The sequence below is a fragment of the Oncorhynchus masou genome, chromosome 24 (assembly GCF_036934945.1).
Source record: "Oncorhynchus masou masou isolate Uvic2021 chromosome 24, UVic_Omas_1.1, whole genome shotgun sequence".
NCBI lineage: Eukaryota > Metazoa > Chordata > Actinopteri > Salmoniformes > Salmonidae > Oncorhynchus > Oncorhynchus masou.
In genome coordinates this window covers 35,246,278-35,266,976 of record NC_088235.1, presented here as the reverse complement: position 1 = coordinate 35,266,976, position 20,699 = coordinate 35,246,278, and the positions used below count along the sequence as shown (strand labels likewise).

General features: G+C 44.0%; 1 protein-coding gene across 1 annotated transcript in view; it reads right to left on the bottom strand.

The window, feature by feature from the left end:
- The window catches only part of abca5 (ATP-binding cassette, sub-family A (ABC1), member 5), a 125,457-nt gene that overhangs the window by 66,146 nt on the left and 38,612 nt on the right, over positions 1-20,699 (bottom strand). The window contains exons 6-13 of the mRNA XM_064933733.1: positions 17,542-17,771; positions 16,944-17,085; positions 6,799-6,987; positions 6,185-6,332; positions 5,843-6,020; positions 2,383-2,441; positions 1,839-2,125; positions 1,400-1,519 (exon numbers count right to left, since the gene is read on the bottom strand). Coding sequence (XP_064789805.1) covers positions 1,400-1,519; positions 1,839-2,125; positions 2,383-2,441; positions 5,843-6,020; positions 6,185-6,332; positions 6,799-6,987; positions 16,944-17,085; positions 17,542-17,771 — 1,353 coding nt within the window. The remainder of the gene's footprint in view (positions 1-1,399; positions 1,520-1,838; positions 2,126-2,382; positions 2,442-5,842; positions 6,021-6,184; positions 6,333-6,798; positions 6,988-16,943; positions 17,086-17,541; positions 17,772-20,699) is intronic.

Genomic DNA, 20,699 nt, shown 5'->3' with positions numbered 1-20,699 from the left:
CAGAGAGAGCGAGACAGACAGAGAGAGCGAGACAGACAGAGAGAGCGAGACAGACAGAGAGAGCGAGACAGACAGAGAGAGCGAGACAGACAGAGAGAGCGAGACAGACAGAGAGAGCGAGACAGACAGACAAACAGACAGAGAGAGCGAGACAGACAGACAAACAGACAGAGAGAGCGAGACAGACAGACAAACAGACAGAGAGAGCGAGACAGACAGACAAACAGACAGAGAGAGCGAGACAGACAGACAAACAGACAGAGAGAGCGAGACAGACAGACAAACAGACAGAGAGAGCGAGACAGACAGACAAACAGACAGAGAGAGCGAGACAGACAGACAAACAGACAGAGAGAGCGAGACAGACAGACAAACAGACAGAGAGAGCGAGACAGACAGACAAACAGACAGAGAGAGCGAGACAGACAGACAAACAGACAGAGAGCGAGACAGACAGACAAACAGACAGAGAGAGCGAGACAGACAGACAGACAGACAGACAGACAGAGAGAGCGAGACAGACAGAGAGAGCGAGAGACAGACAGACAGAGAGCGAGAGACAGACAGACAGAGAGCGAGAGACAGACAGACAGAGAGCGAGAGACAGACAGACAGAGAGCGAGAGACAGACAGACAGAGAGCGACAGACAGACAGACAGAGAGCGACAGACAGACAGACAGAGAGCGACAGACAGACAGACAGAGAGCGACAGACAGACAGACAGAGAGCGACAGACAGACAGACAGAGAGCGACAGACAGACAGAGAGCGAGCGAGAGACAGACAGACAGAGAGCGAGCGAGAGACAGACAGACAGAGAGCGAGCGAGAGACAGACAGAGAGCAAGCGAGAGACAGACAGAGAGCGAGCGAGCGAGAGACAGAGAGCGAGCGAGAGACAGACAGAGAGCGAGCGAGAGACAGACAGAGAGCGAGCGAGCGAGAGACAGACAGAGAGCGAGCGAGCGAGAGACAGACAGAGAGCGGCGAGAGACAGACAGAGAGCGAGCGAGAGACAGACAGAGAGCGAGCGAGAGACAGACAGAGAGCGAGCGAGAGACAGACAGAGAGCGAGCGAGAGACAGACAGAGAGCGAGCGAGAGACAGACAGAGAGCGAGCGAGAGACAGACAGAGAGCGAGCGAGAGACAGACAGAGAGCGAGCGAGAGACAGACAGAGAGCGAGCGAGAGACAGACAGAGAGCGAGCGAGAGACAGACAGAGAGCGAGCGAGAGACAGACAGAGAGCGAGCGAGAGACAGACAGAGAGCGAGCGAGAGACAGACAGAGAGCGAGCGAGAGACAGACAGAGAGCGAGCGAGAGACAGACAGAGAGCGAGCGAGAGACAGACAGGCCATTTCTGTTGTGTTGTGAGGGTGGATGATCAAGGATCCAGCTACCTTGGGGTCTCCCAGGATGGCTATGCCCACAGACAATTTCCTCTTCTGGCCTCCACTCAGGTTCTTAGCCTGGGCGTCCATGATCTTCTCCAGGTCTAGATCCTTCAGCACCTTGGACACCTAACAGACAGATCCAACACACAGGAGGGAGGGAGAGAAAAGGATGTGATCCCAAACATGACTCAATATTATCCATCTTGTGAGTTGAAGCTGAATTCAGAAATACGGAAGCAACATAGAGGCCTGCCAGTTACCAACCAGCCATGCTAGAGTGACCGAGTGATCATATTTGATGCATTTTACATTTACATTTGACTATTTTAGCAGACGATCTTATCCAGAGCGATTTGAAACAGCATTCAGTATCACAACATCACAAGTAAATCCTTCTTGAAATAACCGCTATCAGTATCTGTACTGGTAATAAAAATTCCCTCACCTCATTGTCAATGTCAGAGGGCAGAATCCCTTTAATGGCAGCAAATATCCTCAGGTGCTCTTCTACAGTGAGCACGTCAAAGATGATGTTGAACTGAGGGCAGATGCCCACCAGCTGCCTCATCTCTGCCCCCTCAGCGATCTCTGCCACAGGGGAGCCATAGATGGAGGCGTGGCCGTCAGTCGGGGGACAGATCCCACACAGGATGTTCATCAGAGTGGACTTCCCTGCTCCGCTGTGGCCCAGGAGGGCTGTGATCTGACCTTCATAGATGTCAAAGGTCAAGCCTGGATAGAAGGGAAGTGGGCGGGACATGAAGACATTAGTGTCTACGAAGAGCCTCATATGGGGCGGTTTCGTGGACACAGATGAAGTCTAATCATGGACGAGGATAAACAATGAAAGGTACGACAACGTCAGGACCTGTTAAGGAAGTTCGGAACTCTGACGATTTCCAATTTGTTTGTTAGATATGGCAACTAGAAAAGAGGCTCCACACAGACACAAGAGTGACAAGAGAAAAACTTAGAGGAATGAGCCTCACCCCTCAGAGCTTCCACGATGCTGTCCTTCTCTTTGTACACCTTGCGGATGTTGTTAATGCTGCCAGGGTGGGGAGACAGAGAAGAGGGTAAACAGCAGGTTTCAATCTGGCACTCATTCTTTCTGGATCAAAGCTAATGGAAGTTTGCAGGCTGGAAGCAGACCAAGCCAGTGGGTTCCTATCAGGTGCTCATCTATATCGATACAGCTCGGCTGAGGTTATCGTTTCAACTGGTAACTCTAAAAGCCTGTATTTCTGTCCTGGAAAGTCAATAATGGGACCAGGTTTCTCTATAATGTAAGAGGATATCCGCCTGGTCCGGAGCTGTCGAGCTGAGGCAGCCACAGAGTCTATTTTCAAAGACACTTGTTACAGAGAGACACAAGTGTCCTCTTCCAGCCAGGGACAGGAGCATTATGATAAGAAGATCTGCACCAGAATATTTCATATGATGCACCATCAGAACTGACGTCAATGGAAAGTTGCTGATTCACACTATAGGGCCGGCCGAAACCTTAGTGTTCCCTTCACATTGTCCTTTACAGCATGGTTCAAGCAACTATGAAGGTAAAGTAAGTAGCCTTGTGTGAGTGTGAGGCAGCTTCATGTACAACCACACAAGTGGCGGCCAGTGTCGTTTAAGATGAGGGAGGACAATTATTTTTTTCATGAGCATGGCCTTATTTCTATTGCAGCATATTGGATGATTGTCATTCATATTCCATTCACCCAGTTCAATGTAACAGCAATATGGTTAGGCTACTAATAAGATAACTAAGATATTTACGAGGTTACAGCCTCAATCTCATTTCCCTGACAGGTAGTAGTAGGTGAACGGTTCAGAGGTCTATTTTTTGCTTAAGAAAACACAATTAGTTTAGTCAGCATTGAGGAGACAACAATAAACAATAAATAAAAGTATAATCAGCATAAAAGTGAAGTTGTGCATTTTTCACGTCTTAATTATTTATATAAATAGTGAATAAGAGTGGACCAAGTCCCGAGCCCTGGGGCACACCATTACAGACAGACAATTTAGCAGACATGAGCACATCAAATTGAGTGCACCGAGTTCTATCAGACAGATAGTTCGCAAACCATGCAACTACATGCTCCGAAAGACCTACACTCGACAATCTCTGCCTCAGTACAGCATGATCAATTGTATCAAAAGCATTAGAGAGATCAATAAAAAGTGAGATAGTGCTGTTTTTTTTTGTCAAGGGCTTCAGTGATATCATTTAAAACCATCATGGCTGCTATAATTGTGATATGCTTCTACTTGAAGCCCGATTGGTACATTGATAAAATAGAGTTCATTTTTATGTACTCTTTTAGGGTGTCAAGTATTTTTGCTAGGGGTGACAGCTTTGATATTGGCCTATAATAGAGTTGGATCTCCCAGTTTTAAAAGTTGTAGGACAAATGTTGATTTCCAGATCCTTGGAATTTCATTACATGCCAGGGTTAGATTGAACAGATATAGTGGTTCAGCTATGAAATCAACTGCCAGTTTTAAAAAGCAGGGATTAAGAAGATCAGGACCTGCAGGATTTCTCTGATCTAAGGATGTCAGGGCTTTATGTACCTCCTGCACTGAGAATGGCAAAAAGCTAAACGTTTGACCAGCTCTCACCGGTTCATCCACACAGGGCTGTATAGAGACAGAAGATACTAAATCAAACAGCCTATCAGATGACACAAAGTGTTCATTGAAACAATTTAGCATTTCAGTTTCGTCATGAAGAGCAACAGAGTCCTTCAAAAAACATGAAGGTAATTCATTAACTGTACTGTTACCAGACAGACTTAATAGCCCTCCAAAACTTCCTAGGGTCATTCAGGTTATTAGTAGGAACAGAGACAAAATATTCAGACTTGGCCTTCCTGAAAAGAGAAGAACACTTGCTTCATAGCTGTGAAAAAAGAAATCAGAAAAAAGCTCAATCATGCTCCAGTCAAAATAAAACAAATCATGAAAGAAAGCCTGCTCATTAAAACCCTTAAAGTTTCTCATCAAATCAAATCATATTTTGCTTGTCACATGCGCCAAATACAACAGGTGTATTAAGTACTTAAGTGTACTTACAAGCCCTTAACTCTTATTGTTCTTAACACTGCATTTTTGTTTAAAAAAAGTAAAAATATAGAAAAAAGTAACAAATAATTAAAGAGCAGCAGTAAAATAACAATAGTGAGGCTATATACAGGGGTACCGGTAAAGAGTCAATGTGCAGGGGCACCGGTTAGTGGAGGTAATATGTACATGTAGGTAGAGTTAAAGAGACTATGCATAGATTATAAACAGAGTAGCAGCAGCGTAAAAGAGAGGTCTGGGTAGCCATTTGATTAGCAGTTCAGGAGTCTTATGGCTTGGGGTTAGAAGCTGTTAAGAAGCCTTTTGGACCTAGACTTGGCACTCTGGTACAGCTTGTCGTGCGATAGCAGAGAGAACAGTCTATGACTAGGGTGGCTGGAGTCTTTGACAATTTTTAGGGCCTTCCTCTGACACTGCCTGGTGATGTTCTGAGCCGTACGCACTACCCTAAGTAGTGCCTTGCGGTCGGAGGCCGAGCAGTTGCCATACCAGGCAGTGATGCAACCAGGATGCTCTCAATGGTGCAGCTGTAGAACCTTTTGAGGATCTGTGGACCCACGTCAAATCTTTCGGTGTCCTGAGGGGGAATAGGCTTTGTCATCCCCTCTTCACAACTGTCTTAGTGTGTTTGGACCAGGATCGTTTTTTGGTGATGTTGACACCAAGAAACTTGAAGCTCTCAACCTGCTCCACTACAGCCCCGTCAATGAGAATGGGGGTGTGGTCGGTCCTCGATTTCCTGTAGTCCAGAAATCAGCTCCTTTGTCTTGCTCACATTGAGGGGGGAGGTTGTTGTCCTGGCACCATCGTTGTCGGTGATCAGGCCTACCACAGTTGTGCTATCGGCAAACTTGATGATGGTGTTGGAGTTGTGCCTGGCCATGCAGTCATGAGTGAACAGGGAGTACAGGAGGGGACTGAGCACACACCCGAGGGGCCCCTGTGTTGAGGATCAGCGTGGCGGATGTGTTGTTACCTACCCTTACCACCTGGGGTCGGCCCGTCAGGAAGTCCAGGATCCAGTTGCAGAGGGAGGTGTTAAGTCCCAGGGTCAAGGGCTTGTAAGTAAGCATTTCACTTTAAGGTCTACACCTGTTGTATTGGCAAATATGACAAATAACATTTGATTTGATAATATTTAGTATAGTTTTATCTAAAAAACATAACTTTAATGTTTGACCATTTTTGTTCTTATGAAATTCACTGAGGATGGTCAACCCCTTCCTCCTCTGAGGAGCATCCACTGAACTACACCCATTGGCAGGACGCATCAAGCAACTATGGTGGATGCATAACCAGGCCAGCCGAGTGCAGCTTGGCTTAGATCAGTAGTGTGGAAAGGGTAAAAGGGGAGGCTCTTACCGGATGGCCTCTTTCCCCCTGAATTCCGGAGAGACGGGCTCCACAGTCTCATTCACTCCTGTGGCCCCGTTCACCTCTGTCTCGTACACAGAGCTCACCTCGACGTAGCGCTTACTGCGCTTGGACCAATAGGATGGCTTCATGAAGTATACCAGGGAGCGCCGCATGCCAAACTCACCTTCACAAAGGACACAGGAATACGGAAGGCCATTTGAGATAAATAGACAGGTCACTGTTTAAAAAAATGTACTCAATTAAGACCAAACTGTATGAGTAAAGGTTGAAAGAAATCAATACTTCCTTGATGTGTTGAGAAGAGAGGAAGAAGAGTCAAAACAGTACCTGGTAGGACCTGGTCCAGGTAGACAGCCAGCAGCAGGTAGAGTATACAGTCCAGGACGAGCATGAGAAGGGGGGCGTAGAGGGGATGGGGGCCGTTGGCCAGGGTAGCGAACACAGCTCCGTCCCCCTGGGCCTCCAGGTACACCACCTAGACTCACAGAGAATAGAACAGAATAGCTTTATTACATGGGGGGTGGTCTCCGTAAACATTGCACACTGTCTTGGACAACCTTGACAATAAAATGTTGGGCAATTCCATGGTAGCAGGCTGATGCTGTGAGTCCGGTTTTTCATTTTAAAATGTATGTCAAACAAAAAACAATGATTGCAAAGTTAAACAAACAATACAGCTTTATGCACAAGAATAACTTAATTTCCACAGAACTTTTGACAAAAACACATTTACTTGAACAGATTTGCAGATGCAAAGTTTGGTAACCGAATGATGGTTTGTGCTGTTTGTTCTGTGATTCTGTTACTAAACTTTGCACCGTATCGCCACAGAAAATGTGCGCTTCTATTGTCCAAGTCCAGGTAGTCGCTCCCTGTTTCGGTCTGTTTAATCCCATTTGGTGCTTAATGAACACGACACGGGCGTTGACTGTGTTGGTTACCTGGGCAATGCCGATGGAGAATGCGCTGGGGGACAGCAGACAAAGAACCCAGACCAGCGGCTGGGGGAAGTCCTTCATCAGGACAGTGAACAGGGACAGGCAGCCGAACACCACAGTCAGCATTGAGCCCACCGTGCTGGCAAACTTAGGCTTCTTAAACAGAGGGGTCAGCATGAAGGAGAAGAAGATCTGGGGAAGGATAAAATACAAGAGTTTAAAGAGGTAGTTCACTGAGGTTTGAAATACAGATGGAACATTCTAGGTAAGTAAAAAATAACCTACACTTTAAAAAAGTGAACAATCCCTTTGTTATGGCCTGTCACAACCAATGCGAGTCAACCAAATGCAGTGTCAAATCTATTGGTAGAGGGGAGTTAAAAGCTAACAGCATCCTATGGTAACTGAAATTAAGAAGTCAATTTCAGGTCAAATCCGTGACACACATGGCACATTGAATAGAAATCTTGGCCTTAAAACATTTTCAGACATCTTTCCTCTGACACGCACATAAAAGCATCTGCTAAATATAAATAAACTCAGCGAAAAAAGAATTGTCCCTTTATCAGGACCCTCTCTTTCAAAGATAATTAATTAAAATCCAAATAACTTCACAGATCTTCATTGTAAAGGGTTTAAACATTGTTTCCCATGCTTGTTCAGTGAACCATAAACAATTAATGAACATGCACCTGTGGAACGGTCGTTAGGACACTAACAGCTTACTGACGGTAGGCAATTAAGGTCACAGTTATGAAAACTTAGGACACTGGGGAAGCCTTTCTATTGACCCTGAAAAACACCAAAAGAAAGATGCCCAGGGTCCCTGCTTATTTGCGTGAACGTGCCTTAGGCATGCTGCAAGAGGGCATGAGGACTGCAGATGTGGCCAGGGCAATAAATTGCAATGTCCGTACTGTGAGACGCCTAAGACAGCGCTACAGGGAGAAAGGACAGACAGCTGATCGTCCTCGCAGTGGCAGATCACGTGTAACAACGCCTACATAGGATCGGTACATCATTGTAGGCCTGTTGTAAGGCAGGTCCTCACCAGACATCACTGGCAACAACGTCGCCTATGGGCACAAACCCACTGTCGCTGGACGAGACAGGACTGGCAACAAGTGCTCTTCACTGACGAGTCGTGGCTTTGTCTCACCAGGGGTGATGGTTGAATTTGCGATTGTTGTTGAAGGAATGAGCGTTACACCGAGACCTGTACTCTGGTGCAGGTTGGATTTGGGGGTGGAGGGTCCATCATGGTCTGGGGCGGTGTGTCACAGCATCATTGGACTGAGCTTGTTGTCATTGCAGGCAATCTCAACGCGGTGGGTTACAGGGAAGACATCCTCCTCCCTCATGTGGTACCCATCCTGCAGGCTCATCCTGACATGACCCTCCAGCATGACAATGCCACCAGCCATAATGCTCGGTCTGTGCGTGATTTCCTGCAAGACAGGAATGTCAGTGTTCTGCCATGGCCAGCGAAGAACCCGGATCTCAATCCCATTGAGCACGTCTGGGACCTGTTGGATCGGAGGCTGAGGGCTTGGGTCATTCCCCCCATAAACGTCCGGGAACTTGCAGGTGCCTTGGTAGAAGAGTGGGGTAACATCTCACAGCAAGAACTGGCAAATCTGGTGTAGTCCATGAGGAGGAGATGCACTGCAGTACTTAATGCAGCTGGTGGCCACACCATACACTGACTGCTACTTCTCTGCCTCCCCCCTTTGTTCAGGGACACAATATTCCATTTCTGCTAGTCACATGTCTGTGGCACTTGTTCAATCTTGTTGTGTTCATACAAATATCTACACATGTTAAAATGCTGAAAATAAACACAGTTGACAGTGAGAGGACGTTTCTTTTTTTATACCCCTAGGAGAAAATGTCCAAATTGGGCCCAAAGTGTCAATATTTTGTGTGGCCACCATCATTTTCCAGCACTTCCTTAACCCTCTTGGGCATGGAGTTCACCAGAGCTTCACAGGTTGCCACTGTAGTCCTCTTCCACTCCTCCATGACGACATCACAGAGCTGGTGGATGTTAGAGACCTTGCACTCCTCCACCTTCCGTTTGAGGATGCTTGGCCAGTCCATCACCTTTACCCTCAGCTTCTTTAGCAAGGCAGTGAGGCAGTGGTCGTCTTGGAGGTGTGTTTGGGGTCATTATCATGTTGGAATACTGCCCTGCGGCCAAGTCTCCGAAGGGAGGGGATCATGCTCTGCTTCAGTATGTCACAGTACATGTTGGCATTCATGGTTCCCTCAATGAACTGTAGCCCTCCAGTGCCGGCAGCACTCATGCAGCCCCAGACCATGACACTCCCACCACCATGCTTGACTGTAGGCAAGACACACTTGTCTTTGTACTCCTCACCTGGTTTCCGCCACACATGCTTGACACCATTTGAACCAAATAAGTTTATCTTGGTGTCATCAGACCACAGGACATGATTCCAGTAATCCATGTTGTTAGTCTGCTTGTCTTCAGCAAACTGTTTGCGGGCTTTCTTGTGCATCATCTTTAGAAGAGGCTTCCTTCTGGGACGACAGCCATGCAGACCAATTTGATGCAGTGTACAGCGTATGGTCTGAGCACTGACAGGCTGACCCCCCAGCCCTTCAACATCTGCAGCAATGCTGGCAGCACTCATACGTCTATTTCCCAAAGACAACCTCTGGATATGACGCTGAGCATGTGCACTCAACTTCTTTGGTCGACCATGGCGAGGCCTGTTCTGAGTGGAACCTGTCCAGTTAAACCGCTGTATGATCTTGGCCACCGTGCTGCAGCTCAGTTTCAGGGTCTTGGCAATCTTCTTATAGCCCAGGCCATCTTTATGTAGAGCAACAATTATTTTTTTCAGATCCTCAGGGAGTTCTTTGCCATGAGGTGCCATGTTGTTTTTTCGCTCATCAATCTACACACAATACCCCAATAACAACAAAGCAAAAGCATGTTTAGAAATGATACCAATTTACTAAAAATAAAGAACTGAAATAATTAAGTATTCAGACCCTTTACTCAGTACTTTGTTGAAGCGCCATTGGCAGCGATTACAGCCTCAAGTCTTCTTGGGTATGATGCCACCAGCTTGGCAAACACCTGTATTTGGGGAGTTTCTCCCATTCTTCTCTGCAGATCCTCTCAAGCCCTGTCAGGTTGGATGGGGAGGGTTGCTGCACAGCTATTTTCAGGTCTCCCCAAAAATGTTAGATTAGGATGAAGTCCAGGCTCTGGCTGGGCCACTCAAGGACATTGAGACTTGTCCTGAAGTCACTCCTGCGTTGTCTTCGCTGTGTGCTTAAGGTTGTTATCCTTTTGGAAGGTGAACCTTCAAAAATCAGTCTGAGGTTCGGAGAGCTCTGTAGCAGGTTTTCATCAAGGATATCTCTGTACTTTGCTCTGTTCATCTTTCCCTCGATCCCCTAGTCTAGTCTCCCAGTCCCTGCCTCTGAAAAACATCCCCACAGCATGATACTGCCACCACCGTGCTTCACCGTAGGGATGGTGCCAGGTTTCCTCTACACGTGACGCTTGGCATACAGGCCAAAGAGTTAAATCTTGGTTTTATCAGACCAGAGAATCTTGCTCCTCAGAGTCTTTAAGTGCCTTTTGGCAAACTCCAAGAGGCATGTCTTGTACTTTTATTGAGGAGTGGCATCCATCTAGTCACTCTACCATAAAGGCCTGATTAGTGGAGTGCTGCAATAACGGTTGTCCTTCTAGAACAGGGTTGGGCAATTCCAGTCCTGATTGGTGTCACAGTTTAGCCACAGCCCCAGCTAACACACCTGACTCCAATAATCACCTAATCATGATCTTCAGTTTAGAAGGATATTTGATTAATCAGCTGTGTTTGCTAGGGATGGAGAAAAAAATGTGACACCAATCAGTGTCATTGCAAGTTAAAGAGTACTGTTAGATAGCATTTGCTAGCTAAAGTTAGCTGGCTGGCTCGCTAGCTAACATTATGTGTATGATCTGTGTAGTAATATTATTTGTATCTCACAAAGCCATTTGCATTGCTAGTCATAGCCTAATGTTAGCTAGCTAGCTAACACTGAACCTAGTTAGCTTTAGCTACCTGCAGATTGCATAGTAGCTAGCTATGACAATCAGTTTGTATTGCCAGTAGTTATGGTTGGGATTATTGCCACATTCAAAACAACTGGGAAGTCACAAAAAAAAACGAGCTCCGACTGGGAGTAATATTTTTTTTTGCGCTCATCCAACTCGGAATCTCGGGCCTCTTTATAAAGTCCCGACCTTCCGACCTGAAGAGAGAGCAATGATGTCATGATTTCACCTTATATTTTTTCCAAGTTCCCAGATGTCTTGAAAGCACCATTAGGTTCATTGTTTATCTAGCTACATGTCTAAACAAAAGACTACCTCGCCAGATGACATGACCCACCAAGTTAGCCAGGTGTGATTACGGTCATCTATTGTATTTCATGAACATGTCTAGACAATAGTGACCCATACACTTAACTAGATGTGGCTGCGGGGTGGTTATTGCACTTCCTTCACATGACCCATCGATTTAACAAGACCCATCGATTTAGACAAGTGTGTCTGGGTAAGAATCATCTAATAAATATAAAAATATTTACATGGACACTTTCTATTTTTGATATTGCTACTATGCAAATATGCAAGCAACCATTTCACTGTATCATTTACACCTTTTGCATGTGGAAAATAAATTTTGATTTTGGTTGATATGTTGTGTGTTTACCAGAGATGGTAAGGTGAAGAACATGACCTGCCCAAAAGTCAGAATAGGGTATAGGCCAAGGACTAAATAAAGTGTATTTTTGCTACTACTTATCACATTTAGTATTTAAATCTTTGGTTGTTTACACATTTCTCACTATGTTTAGCACATGGCCTCACATGTGAATCCTTAAAAAGATGGGTGGGCTAAGGCTTAAGAGGGTGTGATGAATGGGTATGGACAAAGAAGAGCTCTCCAGTAGGTGTACCCAAACAATCAAGGGCCATTTTCTCATAAGTGGAGTTACAAGTTAATAAACTTTCAAAGCATAACTGCAGTGTATGATATACCATTGTCCAGCTCTGAGTCTCTACTTTTATCCAATGTAAAAAACACCATTTCAAATCTTGCTACAAAGCACCGAATCGAGCCAGTCGATGTCACACATACACACACCCACCCACACCAGTAGCGGTCGGTGCCGTATAAGATGAGGAAAGATTATACAGTTGAAGTCAGAAGTTCACATACACCTTAGCCAAATACATTTAAACGCAGTTTTCACAATTCCTGACATTTAATCCTAGTAAAAAATCCCTGTCTTAGGTCAGTTAGGATCAACAATTTATTTTAAAGAATGTGAAATGTCACAATAATAGTAGAGAGAATTATTTATTTCAGCTTTTATTTCTTGCATCGCATTACCAGTGGGTCAGAAGTTTACATACACTCAATTAGTATTTGGTAGCATTGCCTTGAAATTGTTTAACTTGGGTCAAACGTTTCTTGTTGCCTTCCACAAGCTTCCCACAATAAATTGGGTGAATTTTGGCCATTCCAGAGCTAGTATAACTGAGTCAGGTTTGTAGGCCTCCTTGCTCACACACACAATTTCAGTTCTGCCCACAGATTTTCTATAGGATTGAGGTCAGGGCTTTGTGATGACCACTCCAATACCTTGACTTTGTTTTCATTAATCAATTTTGCCACAACTTTGGAAGTATGCTTGGGGGTCATTGTCCATTCGGAAGACTCATTTGCAACAAAGCTTTAACTTCCTGACTGATGTCTTGAGATGTTGCTTCAATATATACACATAATTTTCCTCCCTCATGATGCCATCTAGTTTGTGTAGTGCACCAGTCCCTCCTGCAGCAAAGCACCCCCACAACATGATGCTGCCACCCCCGTGCTTCACGGTTGGGATGGTGTTCTTCGGCTTGCAAGCCTCCCCCTTTTCCCTCCAAACGTAACGATGGTCATTATGGCCAAACAGTTCTATTTTAGTTTCATCAGACCAGAGGACATTTCTCCAAAAAGTACCATCTTTGTCCCCATGTGCAATTGCAACCCGTTGTCCGGCTTTTTTATGGCGGGTTTTGGAGCAGCGGCTTCTTCCTGGCTGAGCAGCCTTTCGGGTTATGTCGATATAGGACTCGTTTTACTGTGGATATACAGTGCCTTGCGAAAGTATTCGGCCCCCTTGAAGTTTGCGACCTTTTGCCACATTTCAGGCTTCAAACATAAAGATATAAAACTGTATAATTTTGTGAAGAATCAACAACAAGTGGGACACAATCATGAAGTGGAACGACATTTATTGGATATTTCTAACTTTTTTAACAAATCAAAAACTGAAAAATTGGGCGCGCAAAATTATTCAGCTCCCTTAAGTTAATACTTTGTAGTGCCACCTTTTGCTGTGATTACAGCTGTAAGTCGCTTGGGGTATGTCTCTATCAGTTTTGCACATCGAGAGACTGAAATTTTTCCCATTCCTCCTTGCAAAACAGCTCGAGCTCAGTGAGGTTGGATGGAGAGCATTTGTGAACAGCAGTTTTCAGTTCTTTCCACAGATTCTCGATTGGATTCAGGTCTGGACTTTGACTTGGCCATTCTAACACCTGGATATGTTTATTTTTGAACCATTCCATTGTAGATTTTGATTTATGTTTTGGATCATTGTCTTGTTGGAAGACAAATCTCTGTCCCAGTCTCAGGTCTTTTGCAGACTCCATCAGGTTTTCTTCCAGAATGGTCCTGTATTTGGCTCCATCCATCTTCCCATCAATTTTAACCATCTTCCCTGTCCCTGCTGAAGAAAAGCAGGCCCAAACCATGATGCTGCCACCACCATGTTTGACAGTGGGTATGGTGTGTTCAGGGTGATGAGCGTTGTTGCTTTTACGCCTAACATAACTTTTTGCATTGTTGCCAAAAAGTTCAATTTTGGTTTCATCTGACCAGAGCACCTTCTTCCACATGTTTGGTGTGTCTCCCAGGTGGCTTGTGGCAAACTTTAAACGACACTTTTTATGGATATCTTTAAGAAATGGCTTTCTTCTTGCCACTCTTCCATACAGGCCAGATTTGTGCAATATACGACTGATTGTTGTCCTATGGACAGAGTCTCCCACCTCAGCTGTAGATCTCTGCAGTTCATCCAGAGTGATCATGGGCCTCTTGGCTGCATCTCTGATCAGTCTTCTCCTTGTATGAGCTGAAAGTTTAGAGGGACGGCCAGGTCTTGGTAGATTGGCAGTGGTCTGATACTCCTTCCATTTCAATATTATCGCTTGCACAGTGCTCCTTGGGATGTTTAAAGCTTGGGAAATCTTTTTGTATCCAAATCCGGCTTTAAACTTCTTCACAACAGTATCTCGGACCTGCCTGGTGTGTTCCTTGTTCTTCATGATGCTCTCTGTGCTTTTAATGGACCTTTGAGACTATCACAGTGCAGGTGCATTTATACGGAAACTTGATTACACACAGGTGGATTGTATTTATCATCATTAGTCATTTAGGTCAACATTGGATCATTCAGAGATCCTCACTGAACTTCTGGAGAAAGTTTGCTGCACTGAAAGTAAAGGGGCTGAACAATTTTGCACGCCCACTTTTTCAGTTTTTGATTTGTTAAAAAAGTTTGAAATATTCAATAAATGTCGTTCCACTTCATGATTGTGTCCCACTTGTTGTTGATTCTTCACAAAAAAATACAGTTTTATATCTGTTGTCTTTTATATCTTATGTTTGAAGCCTGAAATGTGGCAAAAGGTCGCAAAGTTCAAGGGGGCCGAATACTTTCGCAAGGCACTGTAGACACTTTTGTACCCGTTTCCTCCAGCATCTTCACAAGGTCATGTGCTGTTGTTCTGCACTTTTCGCACCAAAGTACGTTTTACCTCTAGGAGACAGAACGTGTCCCCTTCCTGAGCGGTATGTCGGCTGCATGGTCCCAGTGTTTATACTTGCGTACTATTGTTTGTGTAGATGAACATGGTACCTTCAGGTGTTTGGAAATTGCTCCCAAGGATGAACCAGACTTGCGGAGGTCTACATTTTTTTTCCTGAGGTCTTGGTTGATTTCTTTTAATTTTCCCATGATGTCAAGCAAAGAGGCACTGAGTTTGAAGGTAGGCCTTGAAATACATCCACAGGTACACCTCCAATTGACTAAAATTATGTAAATTAGCCCATCAGAAGCTTCTAAAGACATGACATCATTTTCTGGAATTTTCCAAGCCGTTTAAAGGCACAGTCAACTTAGTGTATTTAAACTTCTGACCCAATGTAATTGTAATTGCAGTGAATTATAAGTGAAACAATTAGTCTGTAAACAATTGTTGGAAAAATTACTTGTGTCATGCACAAAGTAGATGTCCTAACCGACTTTCCAAAACTATAGTTGGGTAACAAGAAATGTGTGGAGTGGTTGAAATACAAATTTAATGACTCCAACCTTAGTGTACGTAAACTTTTGACTTCAACTATATATATTTTCTCATGAACATGGCCTTATATCTATTACAGCATATTGGATGACTGTCATTCATATTCCATTCACCCAGTTAAATGTAAATCAAATCAAATTGTATTGGTTACTTACACATATTTAGCAGATGTTATTGCGAGTGTAGAGAAATGTTTGTTCATTGCTCCAACAGTGCAGTAATATATAACAATTCACAACAATACACACAAATCTCAAAGTAAAATAATGGAATGAAGAAATATAAATATTAGGATGAGCAATGCTGTAGTGGAATTGACAAAAATACAGTATATACAGTGGGGAGAACAAGTATTTGATAACCTGCAAAATCGGCAGTGTTTCCTACTTACAAAGCATATAGAGGTCTGTAATTTTTATCATAGGTACACTTCAACTGTGAGAGACAGAGTCTAAAAACAAAAATCCAGAAAATCACATTGTATGATTTTAAAGTAATTAATTTGCATTTTATTGCGTGACATAAGTATTTGATACATCAGAAAAGCAGAACTTAATATTTGGTACAGAAACCTTTGTTTGCAATTACAGAGATCATACGTTTCCTGTAGTTCTTGACCAGATTTTCACACACGGAAGCAGGGATTTTGGCCCACTCCTCCATACAGACCTTCTCCAGATCCTTCAGGTTTCGGGGCTGTTGCTGGGCAATACGGACTTTCAGCTCCCTCCAAAGATTTTATATTGGGATCAGGTCTGGAGACTGGCTAGGCCACTCCAGGGCCTTGAGATGCTTCTTACGGAGCCACTCCTTAATTGCCCTGGCTGTGTGTTTCGGGTCGTTGTCATGCTGGAAGACCCAGCCACGACCCATCTTCAATGCTCTTTCTGAGAGAAGGAGGTTGTTGGCCAAGATCTCGTGATACATGGCCCCATCCATCCTCCCCTCAATACGGTGCAGTCGTCCTGTCCCCTTGGCAGAAAAGCATCCCCAAAGAATGATGTTTCCACCTCCATGCTTCACGGTTGGGATGGTGTTCTTGGGGTTGTACTCATCCTTCTTCATCCTCCAAACACGGCGAGTTGAGACCACGACATTCGCCCATTCCTCCTCTGGATCATCCAGATGGTCATTGGCAAACTTCAGACGGGCCTGGACATACGCTGGTTTGAGCAGGGGGACCTTGGGTGCGCTGCAGGATTTTTTAATCCATGACGGCATAGTGTGTTACTAATAGTTTTCTTTGAGACTGCAGCGCACGCAAGGAAAACATTTCCACTGGTCTACTGTCCATTGCTCGTGTATAGAGGTCCTGGAAGGCAGGAAGTTTGGCCCCAGTGATGTACTGGGCCGTACGCACTACCCTCTGTCGTGCCTTGCGGTCGGAGGACGAGCAGTTTCTATACCAGGCAGTGATGCAATAAATATATTTGGATTTGTTTAACACTTTTTTGGTTACTACATGATTACATGTGTGTTATTTGATGTCTTTACTATAATTCTACAATGTAGAAAATAGTAAAAATAAAGAAAAACCCTGAAATGAGTAGGAGTCCAAACTTTTGACTGGTACTGTATATTATCTTTTAGAACAGTCTGAACTTCAACTCTGTTCTTCTGTTTCAGGGATTTAATTGAACACAGTAAATGGCATGTCATGACCGAACCAGGGCTCATTAGAAGTACTCACAGAGGAGATGCCGTAGAGGAAGATGAGAAGGAAGATGACGATGAAGTCACTGTTGGGGAAGAGAGCTGTATAGGTAGCGATGATGGACATGAGGATGGACATGGTGGTGACCAGAGCTGCATACAGCAGGCCCCACGATAGCCTGTTGAAACATCAACACACACACCTTTGTAGAGAAAATAAAGCAGATATCATAACATAAACTATGTAAAGATCCTCCCCTCAGACTCTTATTTTTTTTTATTTTACCTTTATTTAACTAGGCAAGTCAGTTAAGAACAAATTCTTATTTTCAATGACGGCCTAGGAACAGTGGGTTAACTGCCTTGTTCAGGGGCAGAACAACAGATTTTTACCTTGTCAGCTCTGGGATTCGATCTTGCAACCTTTCGGTTACGCTCTAACCACTAGGCTACCTGCCGCCCTTACGTGGGATGATGTAAAAAGCCTTAATAATGTTATTTCTTTAACAACCTAGCTTTGCACATGGTACGCCAGCCTCCATCATTGAGTCAGTTAACTGTTGGAGGTTCTTTATGGCAATATAGTATAAATGTATACAGCAGTTACTTTAACAAACACAAATCATCCTACTGACCAGAAGGCAGAGTCGTAGAGGCCCATCATGGTCATGGTGTCTTTGAGCCTGTGTTCCTTCTCTGCTGCCACGTTGACGATGAGGAAGGTGATGAAGGGTGTGAAAGCCAGCACCAGGTAGATGGAGATGAGAGCGTGGGGAAACTTTTGGACCTCCACTGACCCTGGCTGGCCCATCATCACCACACGCAGGTGGTCCATCTCACTCCATACTGACCGCTTGGTCTGCATCTGAACACAGGACATAGGCAGGGATCAAGCATTAATATACACTGAACAAAATTATATAAACGCAACATGTAAAGTGTTGGACCCATGTTTCATGAGCTGAAATAAGATATCCCAGAAATTCCATACACACGATAAAAGGCCACTAACATTTGCAGTTTTGTCACACAACGCAATTCCACAGGTGTCTCAAGTCGAGGGAGCATGCAATTGGCATGCTGACTGCAGGAATGTCCACCAGAGCTGTTGCCAGAAAGTTGAATGTTAATTTCTCTACCATAAACCGCCTCCAACGTCATTTTAGAGAATTTGGCAGTATATTCACCTACAGTGGGGCAAAAAAGGATTTAGTCAGCAACCAATTGTGCAGGTTCTCACACTTAAAAACATGAGGCCTGTAATTTTCATCATAGGTACACTTCAACAATGATAGACAAAATGAGAAAAAAAATCCAGAAAATCACATTGTAGGATTTTTAATGAATTTAATTGCAAATTATGGTGGAAAATAAGTATTTGCTTCTTACGAAGCCATCCGTCGTTGCCCGAGTGGTGTGTTTGGGATCATTGTCATGCTGAAAGACCCAGCCACGTTTCATCTTCAATACCCTTGCTGATGGAAGGAGGGTTTCACTCAAAATCTCATGATACATGGCCCCATTCATTATTCCTTTACACAGATCAGTTGTCCTGGTCCCTTTGCAGAAAAACAGCCCCAAAGCATGATGTTTCCACCCCCATGCTTCACAGTAGGTATGGTGTTCTTTGGATGCAACTCAGCATTCTTTGTCCTCCAAAAACAACGAGTTGAGTTTTTACCAAAAAGTTACATTTTGGTTTCATCTGACCATATGACATTCTCCCAATCTTCTTCTGGATCATCCAAATGCTCTCTAGCAAACTTCAGACGGGCCTGGACATGTACTGGCCTAAGCAGGGGGACACGTCTAGCACTGCAGAATTTGAGTCCCTGGCAGCATAGTGTGTTACTGATGGTAGGCTTTGTTACTTTGGTCCCAGCTCTCTGCAGGTCATTCACTAGGTCCCCCCGTGTGGTTCTGGGATTTTCGCTCACCGTTCTTGTGATCATTTTGACCCCACGGGGGTGAGATCTTGCGTGGAGCCCCAAATCGAGGGAGATTATCAGTGATCTTGTATGTCTTCCATTTCCTAATAATTGCTCCCACAGTTGATTTCCTCAAACCAAGCTGCTTACCTATTGCAGATTCAGTCTTCCCAGCCTGGTGCAGGTCTACAGTTTTGTTTCTGGTGTCCTTTGACAGCTCTTTGGTCTTGGCCATAGTGGAGTTTGGAGTGTGACTGTTTGAGGTTGTGGACAGGTGTCTTTTATACTGATAACAAGTTCAAACAGGTGCCATTAATACAGGTAACGAATGGAGGACAGAGGAGCCTCATAAAGAAGAAGTTAAAGGTCTGCGAGAGCCAGAAATCTTGCTTGTTTGTAGGTGACCAAATACTTATTTTCCACCATAATTTGCAAATAAATTCATAAAAAATCCTACAATGTGATTTTCTGGAATGTTTTCTCTCATTTTGTCTGTCATAGTCGAAGTGTACCTATGATGAAAATTACAGGTCTCTCATATTTTTAAGTGGGAGAACTTGCACAATTGGTGGCTGACTAAATATTTTTTCCCCACTGTATATCCTACCAACGGGACATTAAAAACTGTAATATCTTATGTTTCACAGAGCCGTGGCTGAACGACGACATTAAGAACAAACAGCTGGCGGGTTATACACTCCATCGGCAGGACAGAAGAGCAGCCTCTGGTAAGAAACAGGGCGAGGGCCAATGCATATTTCTAAACAATAGCTGGTGCTCGATATCTCAGGAAGTCTCAAGGTTTTGCTCGCCTGAGGTAGAGTATCTCATGGTAAGCTGTAGACCACACTATCTATCTACCTAGAGAGTTTATCTGTATTATTCGTAGCTGTCTACATACCACCACAGACCGAGACTGGCACAAAAACCGAACTCAATGAGCTGTATTCCTTCATAAGCAAACAGGAAAACGCTAATCCAGAGGTGGCGCTCCTAGTGGCCGAGGACTTTCATTAATGCAAGAAAACAAATCAGTTTTACCTAATTTCTATAAGCATGTTAAATGTACAACCAGAGGGAAAAAAATTCTAGACCACCTTTACTCCACACATAGACGCGTACAAAGCTCTCCCTCGCCCTCCATTTGGCAAATCCTCCTGATTCCTGGATGCCACCCGTTCTGTAAAATACGTAACGGTTCCGTATTTCACAGAAATAATAAACGTTTTGTTTTCGAAATTATAGTTTCCGGATTCGACCATATTAATGACCTAAGGCTTGCAATTTCTGTGTCTATTATATTACAATTAAGTCAATGATTTGATATAGCAGTCTGACTGAGCGGTGGTAGGCAGCAGCAGGCTTGTAAGCATTCATTCAAACAGCCCTTTACTGCGTTTGCCAGCAGCTCTTCGCAATGATTGAAGCACAGCGCTGTTTATGACTTTAAGCCTATCAACTCCCGAGATTAGGCTGGCAATACTATAGTGCCTATAAGAACATCCAATAGTCAAAGGTATATGAAATACAAATGGTATAGAGAGAAATAGTCCTATAGTTCCTATAATAACTACAACCTAAAACTTCGTAACTGGGAATATTGAAGACTCATGTTAAAAGAAACCACCAGCTCTCATATGTTCTTATGCTCTGAGCAAGGAACTTAAACGTGAGCTTTTTTACATGGCACATATTGCACTTTTACTTTAAACCAAATAGAACATGTCATTATTTATTTGAGACTAAATGTATTTTTATTTATGTATTAAGTTAAAATAAGTGTTCATTCAGTATTGTTGTAATTGTCATTATTACAAATGTATATATAAAAATTGGCCAATTAATTAGTATCGGCTTTTTTTGGA